At 42.4% G+C, this 21,342-nt stretch overlaps 2 protein-coding genes across 6 annotated transcripts in view; one reads left to right on the top strand and one right to left on the bottom strand.

Annotated features, from left to right (window-relative positions):
• Nucleotides 1-1,612: 1,612 nt before the first annotated feature.
• On the bottom strand, nt 1,613-3,032 carry LOC122621161. 3 transcript variants are annotated; one of them, XM_043798923.1, is made up of 4 exons: nt 2,920-3,032; nt 2,837-2,851; nt 2,446-2,776; nt 1,613-2,388 (listed from the first exon to the last, which is right to left on the bottom strand). In XM_043798923.1, exons 1-4 carry the CDS (start codon nt 2,928-2,930, stop codon nt 1,834-1,836), a joined length of 912 nt encoding a protein of 303 aa, XP_043654858.1. In that variant the 5' UTR covers nt 2,931-3,032; the 3' UTR covers nt 1,613-1,833. The 3 variants fall into 3 exon arrangements, with proteins under 3 accessions (XP_043654858.1, XP_043654856.1, XP_043654857.1); XM_043798921.1 differs by having other exon boundaries at nt 1,614-2,776; nt 2,920-3,031; XM_043798922.1 differs by having other exon boundaries at nt 1,614-2,776; nt 2,837-2,848; nt 2,920-2,942.
• Nucleotides 3,033-4,812: 1,780 nt separating this feature from the next.
• LOC122621254 (hemicentin-2) overlaps nt 4,813-21,342 on the top strand; it is a 51,822-nt gene continuing 35,292 nt past the window's right edge. Inside the window, exons 1-2 of one of the 3 annotated variants that reach the window (XR_006326202.1) lie at nt 4,813-4,969; nt 6,965-7,790. Coding sequence is in view for 1 of the 3 variants with exons in the window: in XM_043799067.1 (XP_043655002.1) it covers nt 18,609-18,729 (121 nt within the window). In the remaining 2 variants the exon portion in view is untranslated. Of the gene's footprint in view, nt 4,970-6,663; nt 6,843-6,964; nt 7,791-17,976; nt 18,730-21,342 lie in introns of those variants that run through there. The other 2 variants (XM_043799067.1, XR_006326203.1) reach the window with 2 other exon arrangements.

Raw genomic sequence — 21,342 nt, 5'->3', positions numbered from 1 at the left:
AAAAGCAGCGAGCCTCTTAGAAACTCATAAAATCTCTGATTGCAGCAATTGCCATCGAAGTTGCCACTGTTCACAAAGATAATCCCATAAAAACACCACTCAGAATTCCATATTAATCAATTTAATTGTGCCGAAGCTAACCTTCCACTCAACGGAATTCATTTCCTTTCCTATGGTCCACATCACCCGGCAAAAACCTGCAATGAAATTAAATACGTTACCGAAATAAAACGCCAAAAAAACGTGCAAAATGGAACTCTGACTCACTCCACCCTTCGAATAAAAGTCCTAAATGGGGCTTCAACGCCCTGAGATGGAAGTGGACGTAGAGGCAGAGGTGGAGTCACTTATTTGCATTTTAAGCCCTACCGAAGCAACGAGCCAACATGAAGAAAATGAAATCGGCACTCTGGAAAAAAATTCATAAAATAAAGGATTTCCTAATTGCCAATTTGCATGCAGCCGCTTCTAATTTTTGCCCATTCGCTGGATAAATAAACTTCATTTCGCGCTGGGGGTTTTCCAAATTTCGTTTTTTCCGATTATTTTTTGATATGCCCTTACACGAGGTAGTGTAAAACTGGAAACTGAGGTGAATTAATAACAAATGTGTGTATCATGAAAATTGTATGCTCTTTTCTTTATATATGTAGAAAAAATGTTATATAACACTAGCTGTTTACATTTAGTTTATATTTTCACATTCCACATATATTTTTTCCAAGTTAAGATTGCCCGTCGTTTTTCATATTTAGTCTGCCTATATTACACAATTTGTTTGAATGGCTCCATCAGGGTATCGGACTAAGTAAAGTCTCATATTTTCGCACTTGTTTGTTTATGAATTTGTTTATTTAGTGAGCGGGCCCTGCTTGTCGACATGCTATACTATACCACAGCGGGCCAGAACCCTGGTAGCCAACCGAATTCTGTTGGATTCCAAGCAAATCTTATTTGCCCATAGCCACGAGACCCACCCTCCGCCGGAGTCCGTGGCCAGGACTCCCCACTCTGGTGGGCAGAAATTCCACGGTTTTGTTTTCGCTGCCTGCGCTGCATATTTCGCTCCGCTTCCATGTGCTGGTTTTTTAAATTTGCCCAATTCCAGGGATGATATGTGTGTGGTTTGGGGCTGGGCGAAAAATTCGAGCCTTATTTGCCTTTCAACTTGCCCGGGATCTGCGTCGTTGCCCGTGTTATTTATGCAAATGTCAAATATTTTGATATTCCACTGCCATGTGAATGAAAGCAAACGGAAGTACATTATAAAGCTGCCCATCCCCCGTTTGCCAACGTCATTGCCGTATTATTTGGCCAACCAACAAGCCAAAATGTGCCACTAATATGTCCGCCCAGTCGCCCCGCTTCACCACCGTCCCTGAGCATCGAGCAAGTGGAGTAATTATGGCATTTTCGAAATTCCTCCCGCCATTCAACCACCCACCCCAGCGCCACCCACTCACCTGAGAGCCTCAACATTTTGTTGCCAACACGAACCGCCTTTGTTGCCTTTGTTCTGCTCTTGTGGAGAGCAGGAAAATCGGGGAAGACCAATGGGCAAAGTTAATTTTTGAAATTATTGGCACGTTGGGTGAATTATTTCGTAGAAAGAATTTTTAATATCGCACTACAGTTACTCATAATTTCCGTTGATCATGCTCGGGGAAGGCCTGTTAAGTTTTCCCGGAAAATTATAGACCAAAACTCTTTGCACGGGCAGATGTTTTGAAGCAATTAAATTGATAATTCAGTGGCCAAATCGGAAAGTCAATTAGTCATTGCCCCCCGATCAATGACTAATCAATAATTTAAATTGGCTCCCAATGGGAGAGATCAGTACTGGACGAGGGAATCGCGGGACAACTTTCCCCAGATGGTGCCAACGGGATGGACAACCACTTTGCGCTTTCCCTTAAAGGTCAACGACTCGTAGTGGTAGCCGTCGATGATCTTTGCGGAGTTAAAGTTGCAAATGAAGGGCAGGCTGATTTCGTTTAGATTTACGTAGTAACAATTAATCGTGAAGATCAGCGGACTGAATCGGGCCACCAGTTCGTAGGCGGCTGCCAGTTTTTCGTTCCAAATGCAGACGGAGGTAAAAGTAAGTGGTTCCTTAGCCTGCAGCTCAACGACATCTTTCATGGTTCGAAAGGTGTGCAGGGTTATGACACCAGTGGGTCCATCGGCCAAGTAACGATGGGTCAGGTCGTAAACCAGCATGGGACTAGCATTACCAGGAACCGTCTTGGGATTTCCCACTATTGTTTTTGCCTGTAACTGATTGAGTCTCTCCAGTGTCTTTACATAAACCGGATGCTCAGAGATATTCGCGCTCAACGGTTCCATGCGATCCTTCATTCGATCCACGAACTCCTCCAGAATGGATTCCTGCAAGAAAAGAGTGGCCACCGCATTGCAGGCAAAGGGATCGTGAAGAGACTCAACCAGATAGTGCACGGCGCAATTGATGTCTCCATCTTCGCAGAGAATCATCAGCCGCGGCGAGTTCCATCGGTATTTAACTTGCACTTCCGGTTCCGGTTCATCTTCACTCATAGAACTCGATCGGGAATGGTATGAAAGCCTGGGCACCTTCTTTGGCTTCTCAGGAGCACTATCCTTGGACTTGAATTCCGACTCAATTTCTAGGATCAACGGTACACTGACATCCCGAGGTTTCTTGCAAACCAGATTGTAGATAAATCCATAATCAATCAGTGGAGTCGGCAGCAGAGGATACTGATAAATATATTGGACTGCTTCCTCAAGGCTGATACTGCTTAAAAAGGAAAACACTAATTTACTTAGATCGGCATTACTTAGCATCGATACCTACGTCGTGGGTCTGCTGCTGTGAATGAATGCGGAAATATTTATATTAGCAATAATAATAGACAGTATTGTAATTTTGGTACTTACTTGTACATCATTAAACTCCTAAATTTTTGAAACTATAAAGATTTAAAGATTAAGAGGTAAATTTAACCGATTTTGAAAAGCCTGTTATGTTCGTTCCCTTACAAAAAAAACAAGAGAGAACGCTATAGTTGTGTTCATCGACTATCAGATACCCGTTACTCAGCTAGTGAAAGTGCGAACGAGAAATTTCATAATTCTATGGGAAAATTTAATCTATCCTAAACCTAATGGCTTTATAAAAGTGAGTCAGAGCCATACTTCCTAATCAACTGGAAATGCGTGTCCGCCATGGTATCTCAGTTTCAGATACCTCGAGCCTCGTTATATCGCAGTGATTTATCAAATCACACTCATCCACACACAGTTCACACTTGACTTGTGCAGCTGACCGCCCATCCAAGGCTGCCCCCAACGACCTTATTGTGGGCAGAGGGATTTACAGTTGATTTAACCGTTTAAGCATGGCTAATGCATAATAATCGTTTGGCCGCAAACTTTTCAACCACTTCTGTGGGCATGTGTGGGTGTAGGGCGATTTCCCGGCCTGTTCTGTCCCTAGCCTAGACTCCCGACCAACCTATTTGAGATAGAAATCATGTGCAGTCATTAGATTTTTTTCGATTGACGTGACATGATAATGAAAGATTTTCTTTCGCTTTTTCCTTTGTTTCCCTTCGCCTTCTTTGCTCAGCCGGTCTTTCCGGTCTTTCTTTGCTTTTTCTTGGGGTCGCAACTTTTGTGGCGCCCAATGTGCAATTTGTGCGAAAAGTAGGTGTGTAAAATGGCGACGTGGCCATTGAATGCTGGCAGGTAGCTGCCACTTTGTTTTCTCATTGGTTTATGGCTGACCATAATGACCGATGAAGTGGCAGCTGGCCGCCTTAAGTGGTAGTTAAACCATGTTTTGCCGGCGAAATTAACACAAATTGCTGTTAAAGTGGCACGAATATCTATCTCGCGCTTTTAAATGCTCTAAGCCGAAATCGTTGACTCTAAAATCTATATATCAAGATATATACACTATAGTATACATATATAGTATAGACTTCCCCGACCAATACCCGTTACTCAGATCTTGGAAGTGCGAACGAAAAACATTAACATTTTCAGGAAAATTTTTAAAACTTTGGCCGTGACAGTTTTGGTCGTTAGAAGGTTCATGGTCAGGATGTTTTTAGTATACCTTTAGAAAATGGGAAGACAAATAATAAAACGAATGAACTGACTGTCGGACGCACGGACCGACAGACGGACGGAAAGACAGACAGATGCACGGACAGTCAGACGGACGGACAGTCAGACGGACGGACAGTCAGACGGACGGACGGACAGACAGACGGACGGACATGGCCAAGGCGGCTCGGCTAGTGATCGCCAAGGTATCTTCCTTTTGCCTGTTACATACTTTCTACGAATATAGTATTCCATTTTATTCTACGTGTAACGGATAAGAACACTTTATGATTAAATACAACAATACAATGATTACTTTCCTATTATTTTAAATTAATTTTTTTACTGTTCCTATGTCAGCAATATGATAAAGTGTTTCGATCCGGACTTATAACCGACCTACTCTATAAACAAAGGATATTTTAAAGTTTTATGCAGTTAGTTCAGTTCATAAACTGAGAGTCTAGTTTTCATACAAATGAACAGACGCACAGACGGACATGACTAAACCAACTCGTGTGTTGCTACTGATCACGACTTGACTCGCAAATGGTTTAATTCAATATATCCGTTCCAAGAATATAAATTGATTATTCAATGTTTTCAGAAAAGTAAATACATATTCTTAAATTGCGTTTATTCGCACGCTGCTAGTTAAACTCTGCAAGTGCGCTCGGCACTGTTTGAATTGCTTTCCACAGTGAGTTTTTTGTTTGTTTGACAAATACACAGATTATCCAAAAATTTTGTTTCTAAATCGTGTACCTAGTTTTTCTTACTGTTTGTTCGTGGTTTTCGATTTGAAGCTTATTCCAGCCAGGATTGTTTACAGCGGGGACTGGCTTCTGTGGCAGCTCGGACCACATGGTGGTGACAGGTGAGACAATGGCGGAGAAGTGTCGTCTGCAGCCCGATAACTTCGAGAGCTGTTCACCTGGCGGGGTGCGGACAAACGTTGGGCGAGCTGATTTGGTTTATTAAGGGACTATTTAAATGAAACGCCTGTTAAGTACAGCGAGATAGGCGAGTTATGTGTGTGAGGTGGTTGTAATTAGAATGTACAACTGGAATCAAAAGAACCAGTCAAAGAAAGACGCACACACACAAAAAATATAAATTAAATGTACCACGTCTGGCGTATTATAAGAGCATTTCCATTTCCTACGGACACATTGAGTCCTGGACAGGGGGAAAGGGCAGCGAGTGAGCTCTTGACTCGCAAGACAATTTGCCACCCCCTGCCATAGCCACCGCCGCCCACGTGCCACTCCTTTTGCATGTCCTTGTCGCCGCCGACATAGTCGTCTTCGCATTTCGTCTGGTTCTTGAGCGGCGGCGCTTTGTTTTGGCTTAATTAATACGCGTTTACATGTTGCCGACTTACGCACGCTTCGCATGTTCCAGAGACTCACTCACTCACACAGTCGCATTCAGACTTGGGGCGCCTCCAGGACATTACCGCCCCCTTTTGCGCACTGCGGTTGACACGCAAATGCAATTTGTGTGCTAAAGGAAATTTCTGTCTCCAGGTCTCGGGGTCTCTTCCACAGTACAAATGACTGGAATAAATATTTAAAAAGCAGTCCTTGTTTGGCCTTCTTTTCTCGCATTTTCTGCTTGCCTCTTATGAAACTTTAATTAATGCGTTAGCAGCACACAAATTTTAGTGAAGCACGTACTTGCGGCCTAGCTGATCATTAATTAGGTGGGCTAATTGCAAACAGGCAGCAGTCTCACTTTCGGTCTGGCTGGAATGTCATTTAAATTTCCATTTAACATCTACTACAGCCCCCAGGGTATAAACATATGCTGCGGGGCAAAGTTGCGATAAAATCAAAATTTTAATTTAATTAAACGCGAATTGAATTTGTTGTAATCAATTAGCTCGGTGTTCACTGAGCACCAAATGAGTTTCACGGACAGGAGCATAGATTCTGGGAAAAGATACCGGCAGCACAATTGAAACTTCAAAATGGGATGAGGCGGGAAATGGGCCCCATTTCCAAGTGAGTGACGGCAAGATATCATTTTGGTGCTGCATTAATAAGAGCCAGTGATTTTAGTGAAAACCGCATTGACATTGTACTTATTAATGATTTTAATTGTGCCTTTGTTTGCACTCGAAATGGCCCGCGGTGTTATTTCTTGTAATTATGTAACAACAAATTGAGTCCTGCATAAGCATTATCGAGAATCCCTGTGTATGGAGTGGCATAATTTTAATTACAATGTAAAATATAATGACTTTGCGCTATTTTCACATTGTTTGCTTTCACATTAACGAAGCAAATTAATGATAGCCAAGTCCAGATGTTAATTCAGGACGTCAGGCGGGAATTCTCAGTCAATATACACGGATGATGGGCAATAAATTTGCAACGAATTGATGAGTTTTTCCACGGATATATGTATTTTTAATTTAAAGCAATCTTTTCGATGCCAATCACATGAGGTACTTGAACGAAGATTTTGCCATCTCCTTTAAATTAAACAATATAAACGCAGCGCAACTGCAGATTCTAATGCTTAAAGGTATATATTTTCGGCAGAAGGTTAAAACCAATATCAGGCAATATACTTTATGAATGCAAATTAATGGCTTAAATGCTGGAAAAAAATGGGGAGAGGGAAGCTGAACAATGCAAATATTTGTCCTGGATTTATGCAAATTTTTTCCCTGTGTACTCACATGGAAATCCGGTGGCTAAAGTTGGGAAAGTTGTATTATGCACGCAAGAATAATTCCAAAGGTAGGAGTGAGTGGGTGCCACACGGGCGTATGCGTAATACAATAATAATTATATGCAAAGTAAATTGAAATGCCAAGTACAAATTTTTCACCTCCCACCACGCTGCTGTTATCTCCTTACAGGTAAATAAGGATAAAGATTTCACTGAACGGGAAAACTCCGACTCATGACGTGAGTAAGAAGATTTTATCCACGCTTGCTGTTGACTTACCGCAGGGCTTCAATATTGCGTGTCTGCCGGGATTTCAGATACAGGATTAACTTGGAAAGTATGTGCGTGCTCTGGTGGGTGGCCCAAGCCAAACGAAGTGAAACGAAATAATCGAGACATGCAATCTGGGGAAATGCATCATTAACGACTAATTAGTGACCGCCCCACATGTTCTCTGAACGAAATAAGCTGCGAAGCGAAATCAATGCCGAAGGAATGTGTCCGAGAGCTGCCATCGCTGCGCCAGCTCAGACTTTTCAATCCCGTCAGACATTCAAAATTAGCAACAGTTTTCCGCTTCCATTCGCCTGGCATAGCATTCTCCACACCAATCCCCACATCCAACCCCCATTAAGCGAATGCCATTGGGGCTCTTAATGCACTGCATGTGGATCTTAAGTGCAGCTCAGGGCCGTGGAAGTGCTTACGACTCCGCAGCCCACTGCCTTGGCTGGCGTACGCGGCGTATGCGCAATAAAACGCAACTCAATAGATTATTACGCGGCCATAACTTCAAGACGCACATTGATATGAGGCGTATTGTCTTTGGGCCCTGAGCTGGTGCACTTCAGTCGAATGTTTAGTGAGATATGCCTTAAAGTCAAAAGACCTTTCAGTGAAGACAATAATGGTTTGCTGTATCATTAAATTTATGTTATAATTCCAATTCAATATTTCCCCATGAATTGTGGAATATTTACCATTCAAATAAAAGAATATAGATACCAAATTTAATAAGAGAGAACGCTATAGTTGAGTTTTCTGTCTATCAGATAACCTCTACTCAGGTAGTGAAAGTGCGACCAAGAAATTTCAAAATTTGTCAGAAATATCGGTAGAAATGGGGAAAATAAAATAATAAAATGAAAATGAAAATTAATAATGAAATGAAAAAATATTTTAAAATTTTTAAAAGTATGTGCGTGGCTGTTTTGGCCGGAAGAATGGGGGTGGCTAAATGTTTTTGGTAAATCGATAGAAATTTAGAACAAAACTGAATGCTTAATCTCAACTTGTATATATTATAGTTCATGAGATCGAGGAGTTCACACGGACAGACGGACATGGCCAGAGCGATTCTGATTAAGGATATACATATGTACATTTTTTTAAAATACTTTCCCTTAAAATCTTTCCAAGGTTTTTAATATATATAGGCGTTGAAAATGGTATATTTCATAAAAATATTTGATTTGTAATATGACATATAGGTATAGGTATCAAATAATAAGCCTAAACTATGCACTCTCCGGAAACTGCCAAGTGCAATATTTCATAAGATTCTCTGCACTTTTTTACGCAACCTTCCATTGTACAAACTTGGGAATGCGCCCTGTGCGCGAGTCACTGCGGCTACCCGGTTCGTTTATTATGCCATTCACAGTTTAATAATGATAATAACGTCAGGATATTAAAGTTTTCCTGCCCGCCAGACTGAATGTCGAACGTATCCGCCCCCGGGGACTCCCCTCTTTGCGGGGCCTGTGACCGAGTTCTCCCAGTCTCGCCCCGTGCGGCATTAAAACTATAATCAGTTTATGCAATAAAGTAAATTGTGTACGTAATGCGTGATGATGGTGTGTCTTTTATTTATTTATTTTCTGTGCGCTACTTTTTATTATTACGGCTTAAACTTGCTTAGCGCGTTTATCGCCCTTTTCCTTTTTCCTATCGGGTGCCGAATGGTGGGGCCCGTCAGCTGTGCCCCCCCACCATAAACGCGTTCAATATTAATAAAAGTTTGGCCAAAGTTAATTAAATCTGCTTTTTAATGTGCAGCCATGCATGAGCAGTTAAAGCGGGAACGCAATAAATTGACCGTACGCACCATAATGTCCATACATCCGTATCTATACTCCAGCGCCAGGATGCTGACGCTGGGGTCGCCGAGAAACTTTCTTCGGGGTTGAGTTGAGGTCGAGGTGTTGAATGAGAATTGGGGGTTGGGGGTTGGGGGTTCGGGTTAGAGTGAGTCATAAAGTTGGCTTTTCTCGACGCTATTCGGGGCTGGGGACCGCCCTGTTTTATGGTCACTTTTTTTCGGTTTTAGTTGTAGAATATTTGGGATTTGTGGGATTTCGCCTTTCCTAAAATCTTCTCAGGCTGATTCAATGAGCTCTTGTATCTGATACAATTCGTATACTGAAATATTGAAATCATTTTCCGTATTAAATTGAGGCCTTTTTGAAAATATTGCTAACGCGCCTTATGTTTTCGCTTCTTTGGAAATATACACTTATTGCCACTCGACTATAATTAAGCCGACTTTCCACTTAAGTGAAATAACTAGTTTGCCTAATCCTAATTAAGATTTCCTGAGCCCAGTTCAGTGTTGCTTTTTTGGACGAAGGTAACGCCGTCTTTGTGGGCAAATGAGTTGGTATTGTGCGGTAATTGGCAATTTTAATGCTTCACCTGACACAAATTTGCGTTTGATGTTGTGCAACTTGGGAAATCGCCTAAAATAGTCTCCCCGACCCTTCAGCCCCCGCCCGACACCTATTCATTTCTGGTCCTTAATAAAGCACATAAAATGGCATTAGAGTGGCACAAAGTCGCCATTATGAGTTCTTTTGTGGCATTTAGCCGCCTTTGTGTGGCGCGTCAATATTTAATAGCGCCCTGAGCCTCGTTTCCAAGCCATTCTCCATTCTCCGTTCTATACTCACAGGCGCACAGGCATTGTTCCCAAGGCAGGCGGAGCAAGTTTTATATTAAATAATGTGACGCTTTCATGTCGCGCAAAAATGAGACAATTTTTAGTCTCGCGTCCCTCGCCAATTAAAGTTAAGCCGAGTCGCGAGCTTCCACCATTTCCATGTTTTCCACCATTTCATTCCATCTGGGCCTAGTCGCTTTACAAGTTTTCAGGACCACTTAGTCACGAGAAGCCGCGGCAAATTGCGAACAATCGAAGCAATCAAGCGAAATCATCGCCACCGGAACGCGTGCTCGGGATTTCAGGGTGGATTAAGGTATTAGCGTCTCGGCGGGCGTGGCAGTTCCGACAAGCCATGCCCATCCCCATCCCCATCCCCATTCAACTTGCCAATTCGATTAGGCCGGGGACTTACTGGAAACTTGGCTTTAATTAAAATAGGACTGAACTATGCCGGGGACGCCTCAGGATTTGTGCGTCAAATGGCGGCGGAGGAAACGTTTTCAAGCTCAAGTCGAGATGGCATGGGATAGGGTATCCGAATTCTTCGGTAAACAAAATTTAATAACATAATTTAAAGGCTCTGTTTTTGGCTCGCTGGCATGTTGAGGCTGAAACAAATGCTACATTTTGTCATTGTGTGCGGTTTTAAGTGAATTACAAGCTGAAATGGCCGCAACGAATTCACAGAATGCCGCCAACAACAATGAAAATAACACATAGGATAACACAAACAGGATGACTGTGGGTTTTGGGCTGGGAAAGCGGAAAAGTGGGTACCCAGGCGGAGGTGGAGGCCAGCAGGCAAAAGGAGGACAAAGCCAGTCGAGCGACAAAATTATGTAAAAAGTCAGGCAACAAAACACCAGAGCAGCCTGGCCAAAGGAAAAACGGATGGTGTCCGGGAAAGAGGGTGGGAAAGCGGATGGAAAAGTGGATGCCAGGGGCCAGAACCCCACAAATTGTCTAAGCGGAGACAAAGTGAAAGCAAGGGGGAAAGGGAAGCAGCACATGACCTCTGGAGGCCACAAGGAGGCAAAGTTGAAGGCAGCCCAGACAAGGGAAACCGAAAACTGCAAATGAACATACGACAACAAAACAAGTCGAAGCCCAAGACGCTTACACCGCAAGAAATTGAGGATGCAACCCATTCTGCCACTGTCACTTCCGTCGGATTACTAAAAGGCTTCTCTTTTCGAGAAGGTGACTCCACCTTGGCAAGAAATTAATTTCAATTGCTTTGAATAATAGATGTTCTTACCCCGGATTCCTTAATATTATTATTCGATAACAATAGTGATTGCAAGCCCCTTCTAATTTCTCGTAGCCGTTACGCGTGTGTAAAAAAAAGTGTATACTAGACTCGTTGAAAAGCATGCTAAAAAGTTGATATTAACTGGTACTCGTTTGCACTTCCAATAACTGATTACGGCAAACAAAAAATGAACATACATAATAATGAAAATACATTTGTAAAATTCAGTATATCCCAAGAAAATGTGATTTTTAAGAAACCATCATAAAAGCCATATATTTAAATTTTATACGCCTAAAAATATCCATTTCAAAACTAAAATGGGCTAAAAGCAATAGCCATATTCAAGATTAGTCAAATAAGGAAGCCATCTTAACAATCAACCAGTAATTTGGGCTCTGATAAACTGAGACCAATTCATAAAGAACCTGTTTGTGCAAGCGCTTCGAAAATTGAGCTAAACGATGCGAAATGACGCCAAGTGTCGTGTAAGTTGGCATTAAATTATGAATTCCCGGGAATCTGCCAGTCATCCCCACTCAACTTTCACTTCACCAGGACAGGCGAAAAGGTGCAGCTGAGTGAAATGCCTAAGTCCTCGCTGCTGTCGCCTGTCTGTTAGAAGGAAATTGTTAACAGGCGAAACGAATGACTAAACAGCAGACAAGGATCCCGCACAAATGCGCCTTCGAGCTCATAGATAACCGGGTGCCAGGACCTTGTGCTCCCATCGCATATCCCCTTTCGTGGGTAGCTCACTTCAATTTTCAGGAGCCCCAGCGACGTAATTCATTATGTATGCCTAATGTTAACAATTTAGCAGCTATTGGTTTATCTTAATGAAGCCGTCTGCCCTCAGGAGCGACCTAAATACACACGAACTTCCCTACACTGCCACTTTTGGGGTGTCGGCAGTCCGCAGTAGGTTGTCTTTAACTTTTATTGCACTCTCCCCGGTTAATCCGGGCTATATACATTCCATCGGCGGAAGAGATTTATCCACCCCTGGAGCACCCTTAGCACTCGCCATAAAATATTGTCACACTTAACCGCGAAACGGTTGAACTTTGCGCCTTATCCCTTTGTCTTCTGCATTTTTCAACTCGACTTAAATATTAAAGAGGGCTCATTGCGGTGCTGCCAGTTGAGACCTCCATACCACCCATAACACCCATACCACGCAACGCTCCCAACTTGCCACGCCCCTTTTCTATGCGGCGACACCCCGGCGGCCCAAAATGACGACCGCCGAAAGTGTTGACACTCGTGGGAAAATGTTTTAATAATTTGTGTAAAGAGTTGACAGCTGGGACGCAGGAAAAAAGAGTCGGCAGGCGCACGTGGGAAAAGCTAAACTTTTATTTCTACAACAAAGTGCCCCAACTTGTTGGAAAGGGTTGATAGCGAAAGGGTTGGGGGTCAGTGACAAGGGCTAAAAAGCAATGACAACGCGCTCTGTTGCGTCATAAAATATTCAAAAATATATGTGTGACTAGGCACACACAATGACCAAACCCACTTTGAAACCATGAAGATACATCTGTGCAAATATGCATACGCAAATAGAAACGCACAAATTTACGTACACTAAACTGACGCAAATTCCGATTGGGATTTGTTTTAGCCCCTGGCTGGTCAATTGATTTGATTCATTCTCTTAACGAAAGTTGATCGAATCAGTATTACCCAAGCATTTGCAATTTGATTGAGATACCAAAAACATATATTAATTGAATATAAACTAAGAGAATTGTAGGTGTCTTCTTATAAAATATATATTTTATATATTATATTTTAAAAACAAATAAAATAGGTCGTTGATGGAATTACAATTTGAAAATACAATTTTCTTGTTGATATGAGTAATTGTATCATCCAATGTACTCGTATGTAGTATACACATCCGAATAACAAACATACATACGTCATTAGGAGAGGACACACTTTTGCTCTCACATTTATTGCAAATCAAGCCCTCAGATTGTTTCGGAGCCCTTTCCAAGGCTGATGCTGAATCATGTCCTCCATCGGAGGTCAAGGACAAACGTAGTTATTTAGATGGACCGCAATTCCCACCCCGAAAGTGCTTGCGTGTGTTGTGACTTACCTTTGCCGCCCCAATTTGGTTGACGAACCATTTACTTGATTGAACTTTTTGCCGCCCGTGTGGATATTGCATTAAAGTGCGTTTCTGGGTTGATTTGCATGGAAATATCCTGTTGCTCTTGCATGTGGCAATTAGAGACTCCAGGGGCCCTCCGGATAGATAGTCAAATTTTCTCAGAAACACGGAGGGGAATTCACTTATTATATGTGCGTTAAAGCCTTCAACTTAAATTTGACATAATATTGGAGCTTACTCGGAATGTTTGCCCACATACCAGGTGACGGAAGCAAAAGTTGCAAGGATGCAAGGCAAACGTATAAATAAACAGACTGCGAACTGAGCTGAGCAGGAGTGAGACGGCCTGCTGTTTAGAAATTTATTAGCAAACAAAAGATTTATTAATGCGAAAATTTGCTGCATCAGCACACATTGTCGTTGGTATTGGCTTAACGAGCTATTGGAACTGCCACTGCCATTGTGCTGCAGTTGACTTGATCTCTATTTGCCGTGCCAGGGTAAACAGGCAAATAAAGCTTAGTTGCATCTGGGCAAACCTGGCCAGGACGCCAGTGCACTGAGCAGGCTAAGCGCACAAATGAGCAAAGTAATCTGCAGGCGGCTGTAAATTTTGTCGGCTAAAAACTGGCATTTAGTTTAATGCAGCCGCCAAGAACAAATGCACTTGCATTGATTAGTTTACGTAATGTGCCCGGAATGCAACCTGGTTTACCATTTAGGGCGGGCGTACAGGGGCATGAATTTTGGGCGATAAGGAGATTAGCTATCACCCACACTTCGCTAAGTGGCTTTCGAGGGTGTGCGTTAATTGCGTTTGGGCCTTGGTGTCCATATAAATCGAAGCGGACGCGGCGTATGAGCGATCACTGTAATTTTTACCAAGTTTGCAGTAATAACTCCCAGTTCCGACTGCGTGCTTAAGTTTCTCTCAGATTGGCATATTAATAAATGAGGCAGATATTTTTTCAACTTACGTAGAAGCTTACATCTCGAAACTTTCTTCCCACCTGCGATGATTAAGTGCAGTCAATTTATTAACAGATCAAAGTTTATGGCAGTCGTGGTGGTGTGTGTAAGAACTGATTTATGAATACCCATCTAAGATGCCACGAACCAGGACCTTTGGAACTGTTCGGTAAAAATGGTGAGGCATTGTCGAACTTTTCGCTTCCCCATAGTTATAATTTTGTTTATTCCCTCCGATCGTTTAGCTTATTTGGGGAGTGTCCAAAGTTTCAATTGCATATTAAACCAGAAACTGGCTTTGCCACTTTTCCTGATTAACTCTCCAGTGACAAGATGCTAAACTCTCGGCTGACGTAATCGTTGGGAGCTCCTTGGGAGCTCCTTGGCTGTTGTTGCCCCGAAACAGGAAGTTTTTCGGAAAGGCATCCAGTCAATCGCTGTTTGAAGCGGACTAAGGTGCTTCCAAGAACAACTTTGAACTCTGATGTAGAACAAGCACTGCAGCAACGAAAATAACGATGCCGGCAACTGGCCGCCCTAAAAAAATGTATATAAACCTGTGATTTTTATAGTCGACTTTATTTTCTGCCTTCCGTGCTCCGAACTAGCTTTTCATTCGGGGAAGGGATCTCAAGGCGTTGGCGAAGGCAGCATTTGCTTTTATAGACTTTTCGCTGCCCGTCGTAATAGTTTCCGTTTCCCGCCGTGCCGGTTGTATGTGCTTGAGTGACCCTTCAGATACTATTTTGGCTGCAAAACAAAACAAAAATGACTTTCAGTGGTCGAAAATGCTGGTTGTGTGGATAAAAGCACATAAAAAGTCCGTTCGTAGCTCTGCCGTAGCGCATAAGAAAAACTCTTAGGTTCTGCGCCTTGTTGGAATACTTTTCTGCCTTTAATCAATACTTAAGTTATGGCAGAACAAAGAAAGATATTCATCGATGATTTATTACTAATAAAGTTGAAATGAGTAAGTTTTATGAACAATACTACGCATAACAAAAGTTAAGATATTTATCAAACATGGCATAGCAATTGAGTCTAACTGAGAAAGAAACCTAGATACATAAGTATATAAGTAAGTCATTTAATTCTTTTAAGGCAATCTAATAACTAATTCGATGACGAACCGTTAAACAAAGAACACAGAGCTCTGGCACAAAAAAAAGAAATTACTCCATTACAAATAGCAGCTGTGCATTTCATTGACGACTTTATTTTCCTTGAACTATGACTAGAGCCATGTAAGGCCAACATCTTGGGTTCCTGACTGAATTCTAACCATGTTTTTCTCTGACAATGGCAAACAAAATCTGTAGTTTTCGAAGGGGAGCGTCAAGCAACCAAGCCAGCACTCATTAAGAATGTGGAAAAGTGTTTGCCAGCCTAAGCTTTTAAAAGCAACATCAGTGCGGAGAAGTGGAGCTCCACTCAGACGCGTTGACAGGACGACAGACAGCCAGGAGAACCAAAAAGTACATATATGTGGAGTCGGGACAACTATTTTGACTAGACTACATCAGTGCTGGGGAATTGGGCAGTGGCGCACATGAGTGTAAGACTGTGCGCAAAATGTGTTTTTATAGATGTAAGGATAAACATCTCATGAAGGGGACGACGCCTGCTCGGGGCCACAGACATTAAATCAACAGTGGAGGGAGAGGCTATACCCTCCCACACACACACACACACATACTAAGCTACGCACACACGCTAGGCAATAACATAAAAATTTGCTGCTGTAAATCTGCTAGCAACTAGGAGGAGGCACACTTTAATGGGAACTGTGCCCAATCACCTCTTGTTTCATCGCCCACCCGGCGTATACGTAATCTGTTGTGTAATGTCTTTAGTTGTGACAAGTTTTTTGGGGGAAGGGCCGAGACCAGAGCTGCTTCGGTAAAACTGAATTTGAGAGAGTGCGAAAAAAGTGCCAGCGAGAAGGGGACGAAACCAAAGACAAAGAGCTGAAAGAGAGAGCAGAAGCTGAAGTTTTGAAACAACATTTAGATAAATTTCCCCCGGGACTCTGAAATAAATGGAGTAGCGCAAAGAATGATGTAGGTTTCTGCTGTTGGCTGTGGCGAATTTACTTTGTATACCTAGTTAGTCGCTGAAGAGACTTTGAATGCCGCTCCAACTTAAATTGGATGGCGCCAATTGCAATAACTAAGAACTTGAATCGATCAATGGGCTAATGAGATGACAAACTGCCAGCCAAATAAACTTTCAAATGCCATTTAATTTCAATTACCACACTACACCCCTTTTTCCACTTTCGCTTGCTGCGAAGTTAACTCTAGAGCAGATGTTGAGTATTGGACTCCATTCGCTCGGAATAAGTAAGTGCTGCTCAATTTGGCCTCTGAACTATGTACTTCGTGGTTTCGTCATTAAGCCATTAAAGGGTTCAGAACTCCGCAAGAGGCGGCGTTTTAATTGCGTTTCGTTTTTGCAACACCAGCGGAAAGAGAAACCCTCGACCGAAATTGAGCAGCATTTGCGGGCAAGTTCCTCACTCGCAAAGTTGAACCAAAACGTCAAGTCATTAATATTCACACGCCGGCTGAAGCAAAAGAGTTCCCTTTGGGCGCAAACCATTCTCGATTCAGACGAATAATATTTAATTAGAGAATTGTTTAGACTAACTTTTTAATTACGGTGCCCGCAGCGTGGGCCGCCCCCATAAATCTTGTAGCCGAGGGCCTACCCGAAAAAAATATGACCCTGGAAAACCTTTAAAGTCGGCTGCCTAGATGAAAAGCCCCTATTTTCCGCCAGCTTTCCCTCTCCCCTGAGTAGCCGTCAGTTGCATAAATTTCACTTGCGCCGACAACGTTAAAGTCAACATTCTGCTGCCAGTGGCCTACATTCGGCGGGGGGCAAAATGGGGCTTGGAGTGTACTTTCAGCATTACTGCCTCCGCCTTTCACTTTCGGTGACATTTTGCAGCGTTGCATACATCACATGTGCCACTGCGAGTGAGTGTGCGTGCTTATGCAGATGAGTTGCCAGTAACGTGTGGAAAATTATGAAGATAAATTTGTGTTTGTCTTTTTTTGCCTTTTGCATTTTGCGAGCGCCCCAAAGAGCGTCAGTCGTGTGCCACTTTGGCGGCGCCAGCTGTTGCCGACACGAAAAATTCTATGAAAAATTACCCGAGTAAATCCCAGTAAAGTATTGGCGATAGTTTTCCGCTGAGTGGAGTTCTTAAAGCGACCAGAAGTTGAACAGCACGAGGGAGACAGAATGGACTTAAAATGAGTTCTTCTTATTATTAAGTAAGTCAAACAAAAGTCTTGTAAAGAACAGTAAATCAGAATACAGAAGTGACTAAGCGATCTAATCTGGGAATCATCATGGATCCTAAGGCTCGTATGTATGCATTCTGCGAAACATTGTATGTACGAATGTAGAAATAGAAAATATGCAATACAATATTATAGTTTCCATGTTTTAATGGAGACTGCGTCTGCCTCGAGCGAACGTTCAGCTAATTTAAATGAATTTCCTACTAGTTGAGGAACTTTGTAAAAGGGGGGAAACCAAATTAATTGACAACTGTTCGAGATGCTCGAGTAGAGCAATTTGGCGCATTGAATACAAATTGCGTGGCTATGTGGCCCGAGGCCAATTCACGGCAAACTAAGCTGGCAAATGGCGAAACTTGAGATAATTAATTGAGCGCTAAACTAAACACGAATTCCGAACCAAGCCGGCCAAAAGCAATTATCTACAATAACAATACTCGCCACACACCCGTCCGCGCTTGTGTGTGTGGGCCCTCTGGCCCTGCAAACACATCCTGCACAAAGGACCAACAGTAAATCACTTGGCACACAGCACAGCAGTCTAAAATAAATCGATTCTCTATTAACGGAACATTAAAAACCCCGATTGCCTTTTGTTTCATTTCAGATAAATGCGCTAAACAAACAAAATCCGAAAACGACCGAAATCCAATCTGAATCAAAAGGGCAGTGGGACTTAACCCCAGAGTCAGGACAGATGTTGCTGTTCCCCTACGATCGGGAAATTAGTGAACATGGCCCACAGCCAATGGTTATTGATGGTCCGAGTAGAGGAAATCACTGTTGAAGCATCGAGGAACCGAGAGCGAGACCGAGACCCAAAGAAATATTAAACAAATTTTGAGCAGCAGCGCGATTGTGGGGCAATAAAATTGGCCATAAAAACATAGTTCAAACCGCGCGGCGAATAATAAAAGAGCAAAACTAATATTTGACAAACTGTCAGCGAAGTCACTCGAAAGTAAAATTGTGAACATTTGCAAAAAGTCGGTGGGTAGCACTACCCAGAGAAAATCCCAAACGTTTGCACTCGTTGCGTATACGCCGTGTTGGCAGTTTTGCATTTTCCAGGAGGTGTTAAATGCGTTCGCTAGTCTCAGCTGGAGCTGCAGCTCCTCCGACCACAGTCCAGCTCGAATCCCCCACTGGAAAGTACCAGTAAAGGCCAGTAAAAGTACCAAGCTGTGCACTATTTCCGCGTAACTGAACATTATCGCTCTCACTCCCTCGCGGGAGGGGATGCGCTCCTGGAAAAGTCGCAGTCGATCCAAAATGCAAACACTCGAAACGAGAACGCGGCTCCTGCAGGGCGCTCAGCTCACCCAGCTGCTCCTCGGTGCCATCCTCTGCCTCACAATCGGTAAGTGTCCCTCATACTCTCTCCTAAGATGCACGCGATGTTTCTCTACATCCACGCTAATCAGGGCATAAGCAATTACTGTTTCAATGACCCAATATCCTTGAGAATTTCCTTGGCTTCCTGCGCAATGTCAAAAACAAGGCTGTTAGACGAGGGGTACACTGAGAAACACAGTCGTTCTTTCATGGTTGGAACCAACATGGTGTATAATGTTTTATTATTTTTGATCCTTACCCTTATATACGATAAATCAAAATACATGGCTGGTGAAGTAACTTTTTTAAGGTGGTGCGATTACGAATAATGAATTGTAATATTTCCAATACAGCATTTATATACTTATAAATTTACACCTGGGTTCTTTGTTTTGTTTTTTAGACTAAATAAATCATTGAAATCAATAAGAGTACATTCTAAAAAAAAGCATTACAACTAGTTTCCCAGTGCAGCAACGAGTGGCTGCTTGACATTTGCTTTTCAGCCGGAGGCGGCTCGATTGCAGTTGCATACATTAAAAATTAATGAGTGGATGGCTGAAACAGATGTTCTCCCGCTTCGTCCTTCGCTCCTCACCATCCAGCGGGCTCACCTTGTGCAATTTTTCGAATTTACAATCGCTGGCTCTGTTGCCATCGTCGTTGTTTTCTGGCTCTTCAGCTGCCAGCGCCAACAATTATGATATTTGTTGGCCTGGCTGGGTGTGTATGCGTGTTAATTGCTCTGGAGGAGCAGTAAAAAATGGAATAAATGGAGTAAATGGAATAAGGGGGGTAATTTCAATGAACTGCATAAAGTGGTTTTGTTAACACGCCGACTACAGTACATTCAGTCCACTCGCACCCCATCAACCTTTAATTTGTTTCAATTGTTGGGCCTTTTTTGCCACTCAATGTCAAAACAAGTCAACTCACTTATCTGGGTTTTACCTCAAAAATAAAAAGAGCTCCTGTTAAGTTGAAGCGCCAGTCCATCAACGCTTACAGTTCCGTTGTGAACGCGATGTGACAGGAACTGTGATTGCCTGGCGTTTGGCAATCATTGATGAACCATGCAGCATATTTTAATGAAAGACAATCGAGGCAGCGGCAAAAAAAAACAACAAACGATTTATTTGGGAATTTTCATATAAATTGGATTCCCTCCTGATTGGTTTTTACGGCAAAAGAGTATTTTAAGCTGAATTTATTTTCTAACTGAGTCAATTCGGTGCAGCAACAGTTAGAGCGTTTGAAATCAATTAGTAAAAGCTGCTGATTGGCCTTATTGGTTGCGTTTAAAATTTATTGGATTTATTTTCGTTCATCCACGGAGTTTTTTGTTATTTCTATGCGAAAAGCAAACGCCAAAGCGTCCACAAATTGGCTTTATATTCATAAATAAACCTTTCTGATTTCGAGTCCTTTTAGTTTTTGTGCAATCTTAATCGGTTTTTCTAGTTTGAGATAAAAATGCAGTACACAAAAAACTTATTTCAACCCTATTTTTCATTGTTTAGCACAAGTTCTCTTTGGACTACGCGAATAAATTTGATCAGTTTAATTTTATTCCGTATATTCATATGTAATCAATAAATAAAAACGTGCTATGTTTATTAGTTTTGGTTATTAGGCGAAGAAGGGAAAGCCATGCAATTGAATTTTCGCATGATTTTGGCTCATTGCTGTCATAAGAAGCTATTAGCGTACTTACTGCCGTCGCCCAAGGCCTCAAAACACACAAATGGGCCATAGACCGCGAGTGCCCGGAAGCCGTGGAAAACGAGCAGTGGGAAAAGTGTGGAAAAGGCCAGCTGAAAAGCATAATTCACTGGTGCTGCAAAATGTTGAATTGTAAATGATCAGGCAACGGTGCAGGCGAAGAAAAAATCGTACAAAATAACCCGATGGGTGCGGTAAATGGGGGATGGGGAGGTAAGCTAGTGAAGCCATTAAGGGTTCTGCGAAATTCCATGCACAACTACCACTAACTATTGGCCAACTACGCTTATACTAGAAGGTCCTCGTCCGCACACATACAGTACAGCTCCAACTGCAGGTATGCTAAAATATTTGCAGCATTCTTTAACTTTATTGAATTTCCCATTCTGTGGATGGGATGTTGCTGCTCGCCGAACCCATCCCACTCACTGACCAACTTTGAGTGTAAGATTGATTTATTTTTCATTTGCTGTGCTTTGCTTTCTGCTGCCCCACATTTTTCATAACTTTTTCTGCGATTCCCGCTCGCCGGCAGTAAATTTATTTAAGTTATAAATTGTGTTGCAAATTTGTAAGCATTTAAAGATGATTTGCAGCTGTCGGCTCTCTCGATTTGCCTTAAAGCGAAGTAGATTCAACGCCACAATTTAAGCACTATCAATTTAATGGCATAATGTGCACATTGTGCAGCTGCCGAGAGCTGGGTTGCGTATACGCAGCGTCGTATCCGTGCATACATAAATTGTGGCAATAAAAATAAAATCAACAGTGATGCGCCTTAGGTTTCGTTTGCGGCTTAGTTTCTCGCTCTTTTGCGGAAACTTTTCACTTTTCTGTGTGCTTTCCCTGTATCTGAAAATGGAACTGGAGTCGGGGACATTATTTCTTGCTTTCATTTCCGTTTGTTTTGTCTGCT

This window comes from Drosophila teissieri, chromosome 3R (genome assembly GCF_016746235.2).
Source record: "Drosophila teissieri strain GT53w chromosome 3R, Prin_Dtei_1.1, whole genome shotgun sequence".
In the NCBI taxonomy this organism is placed as follows: Eukaryota; Metazoa; Arthropoda; class Insecta; order Diptera; family Drosophilidae; genus Drosophila; species Drosophila teissieri.
The sequence above is the reverse complement of the archived record's forward strand: the minus strand, read 5'-3'. Positions and strand labels throughout refer to the sequence as shown.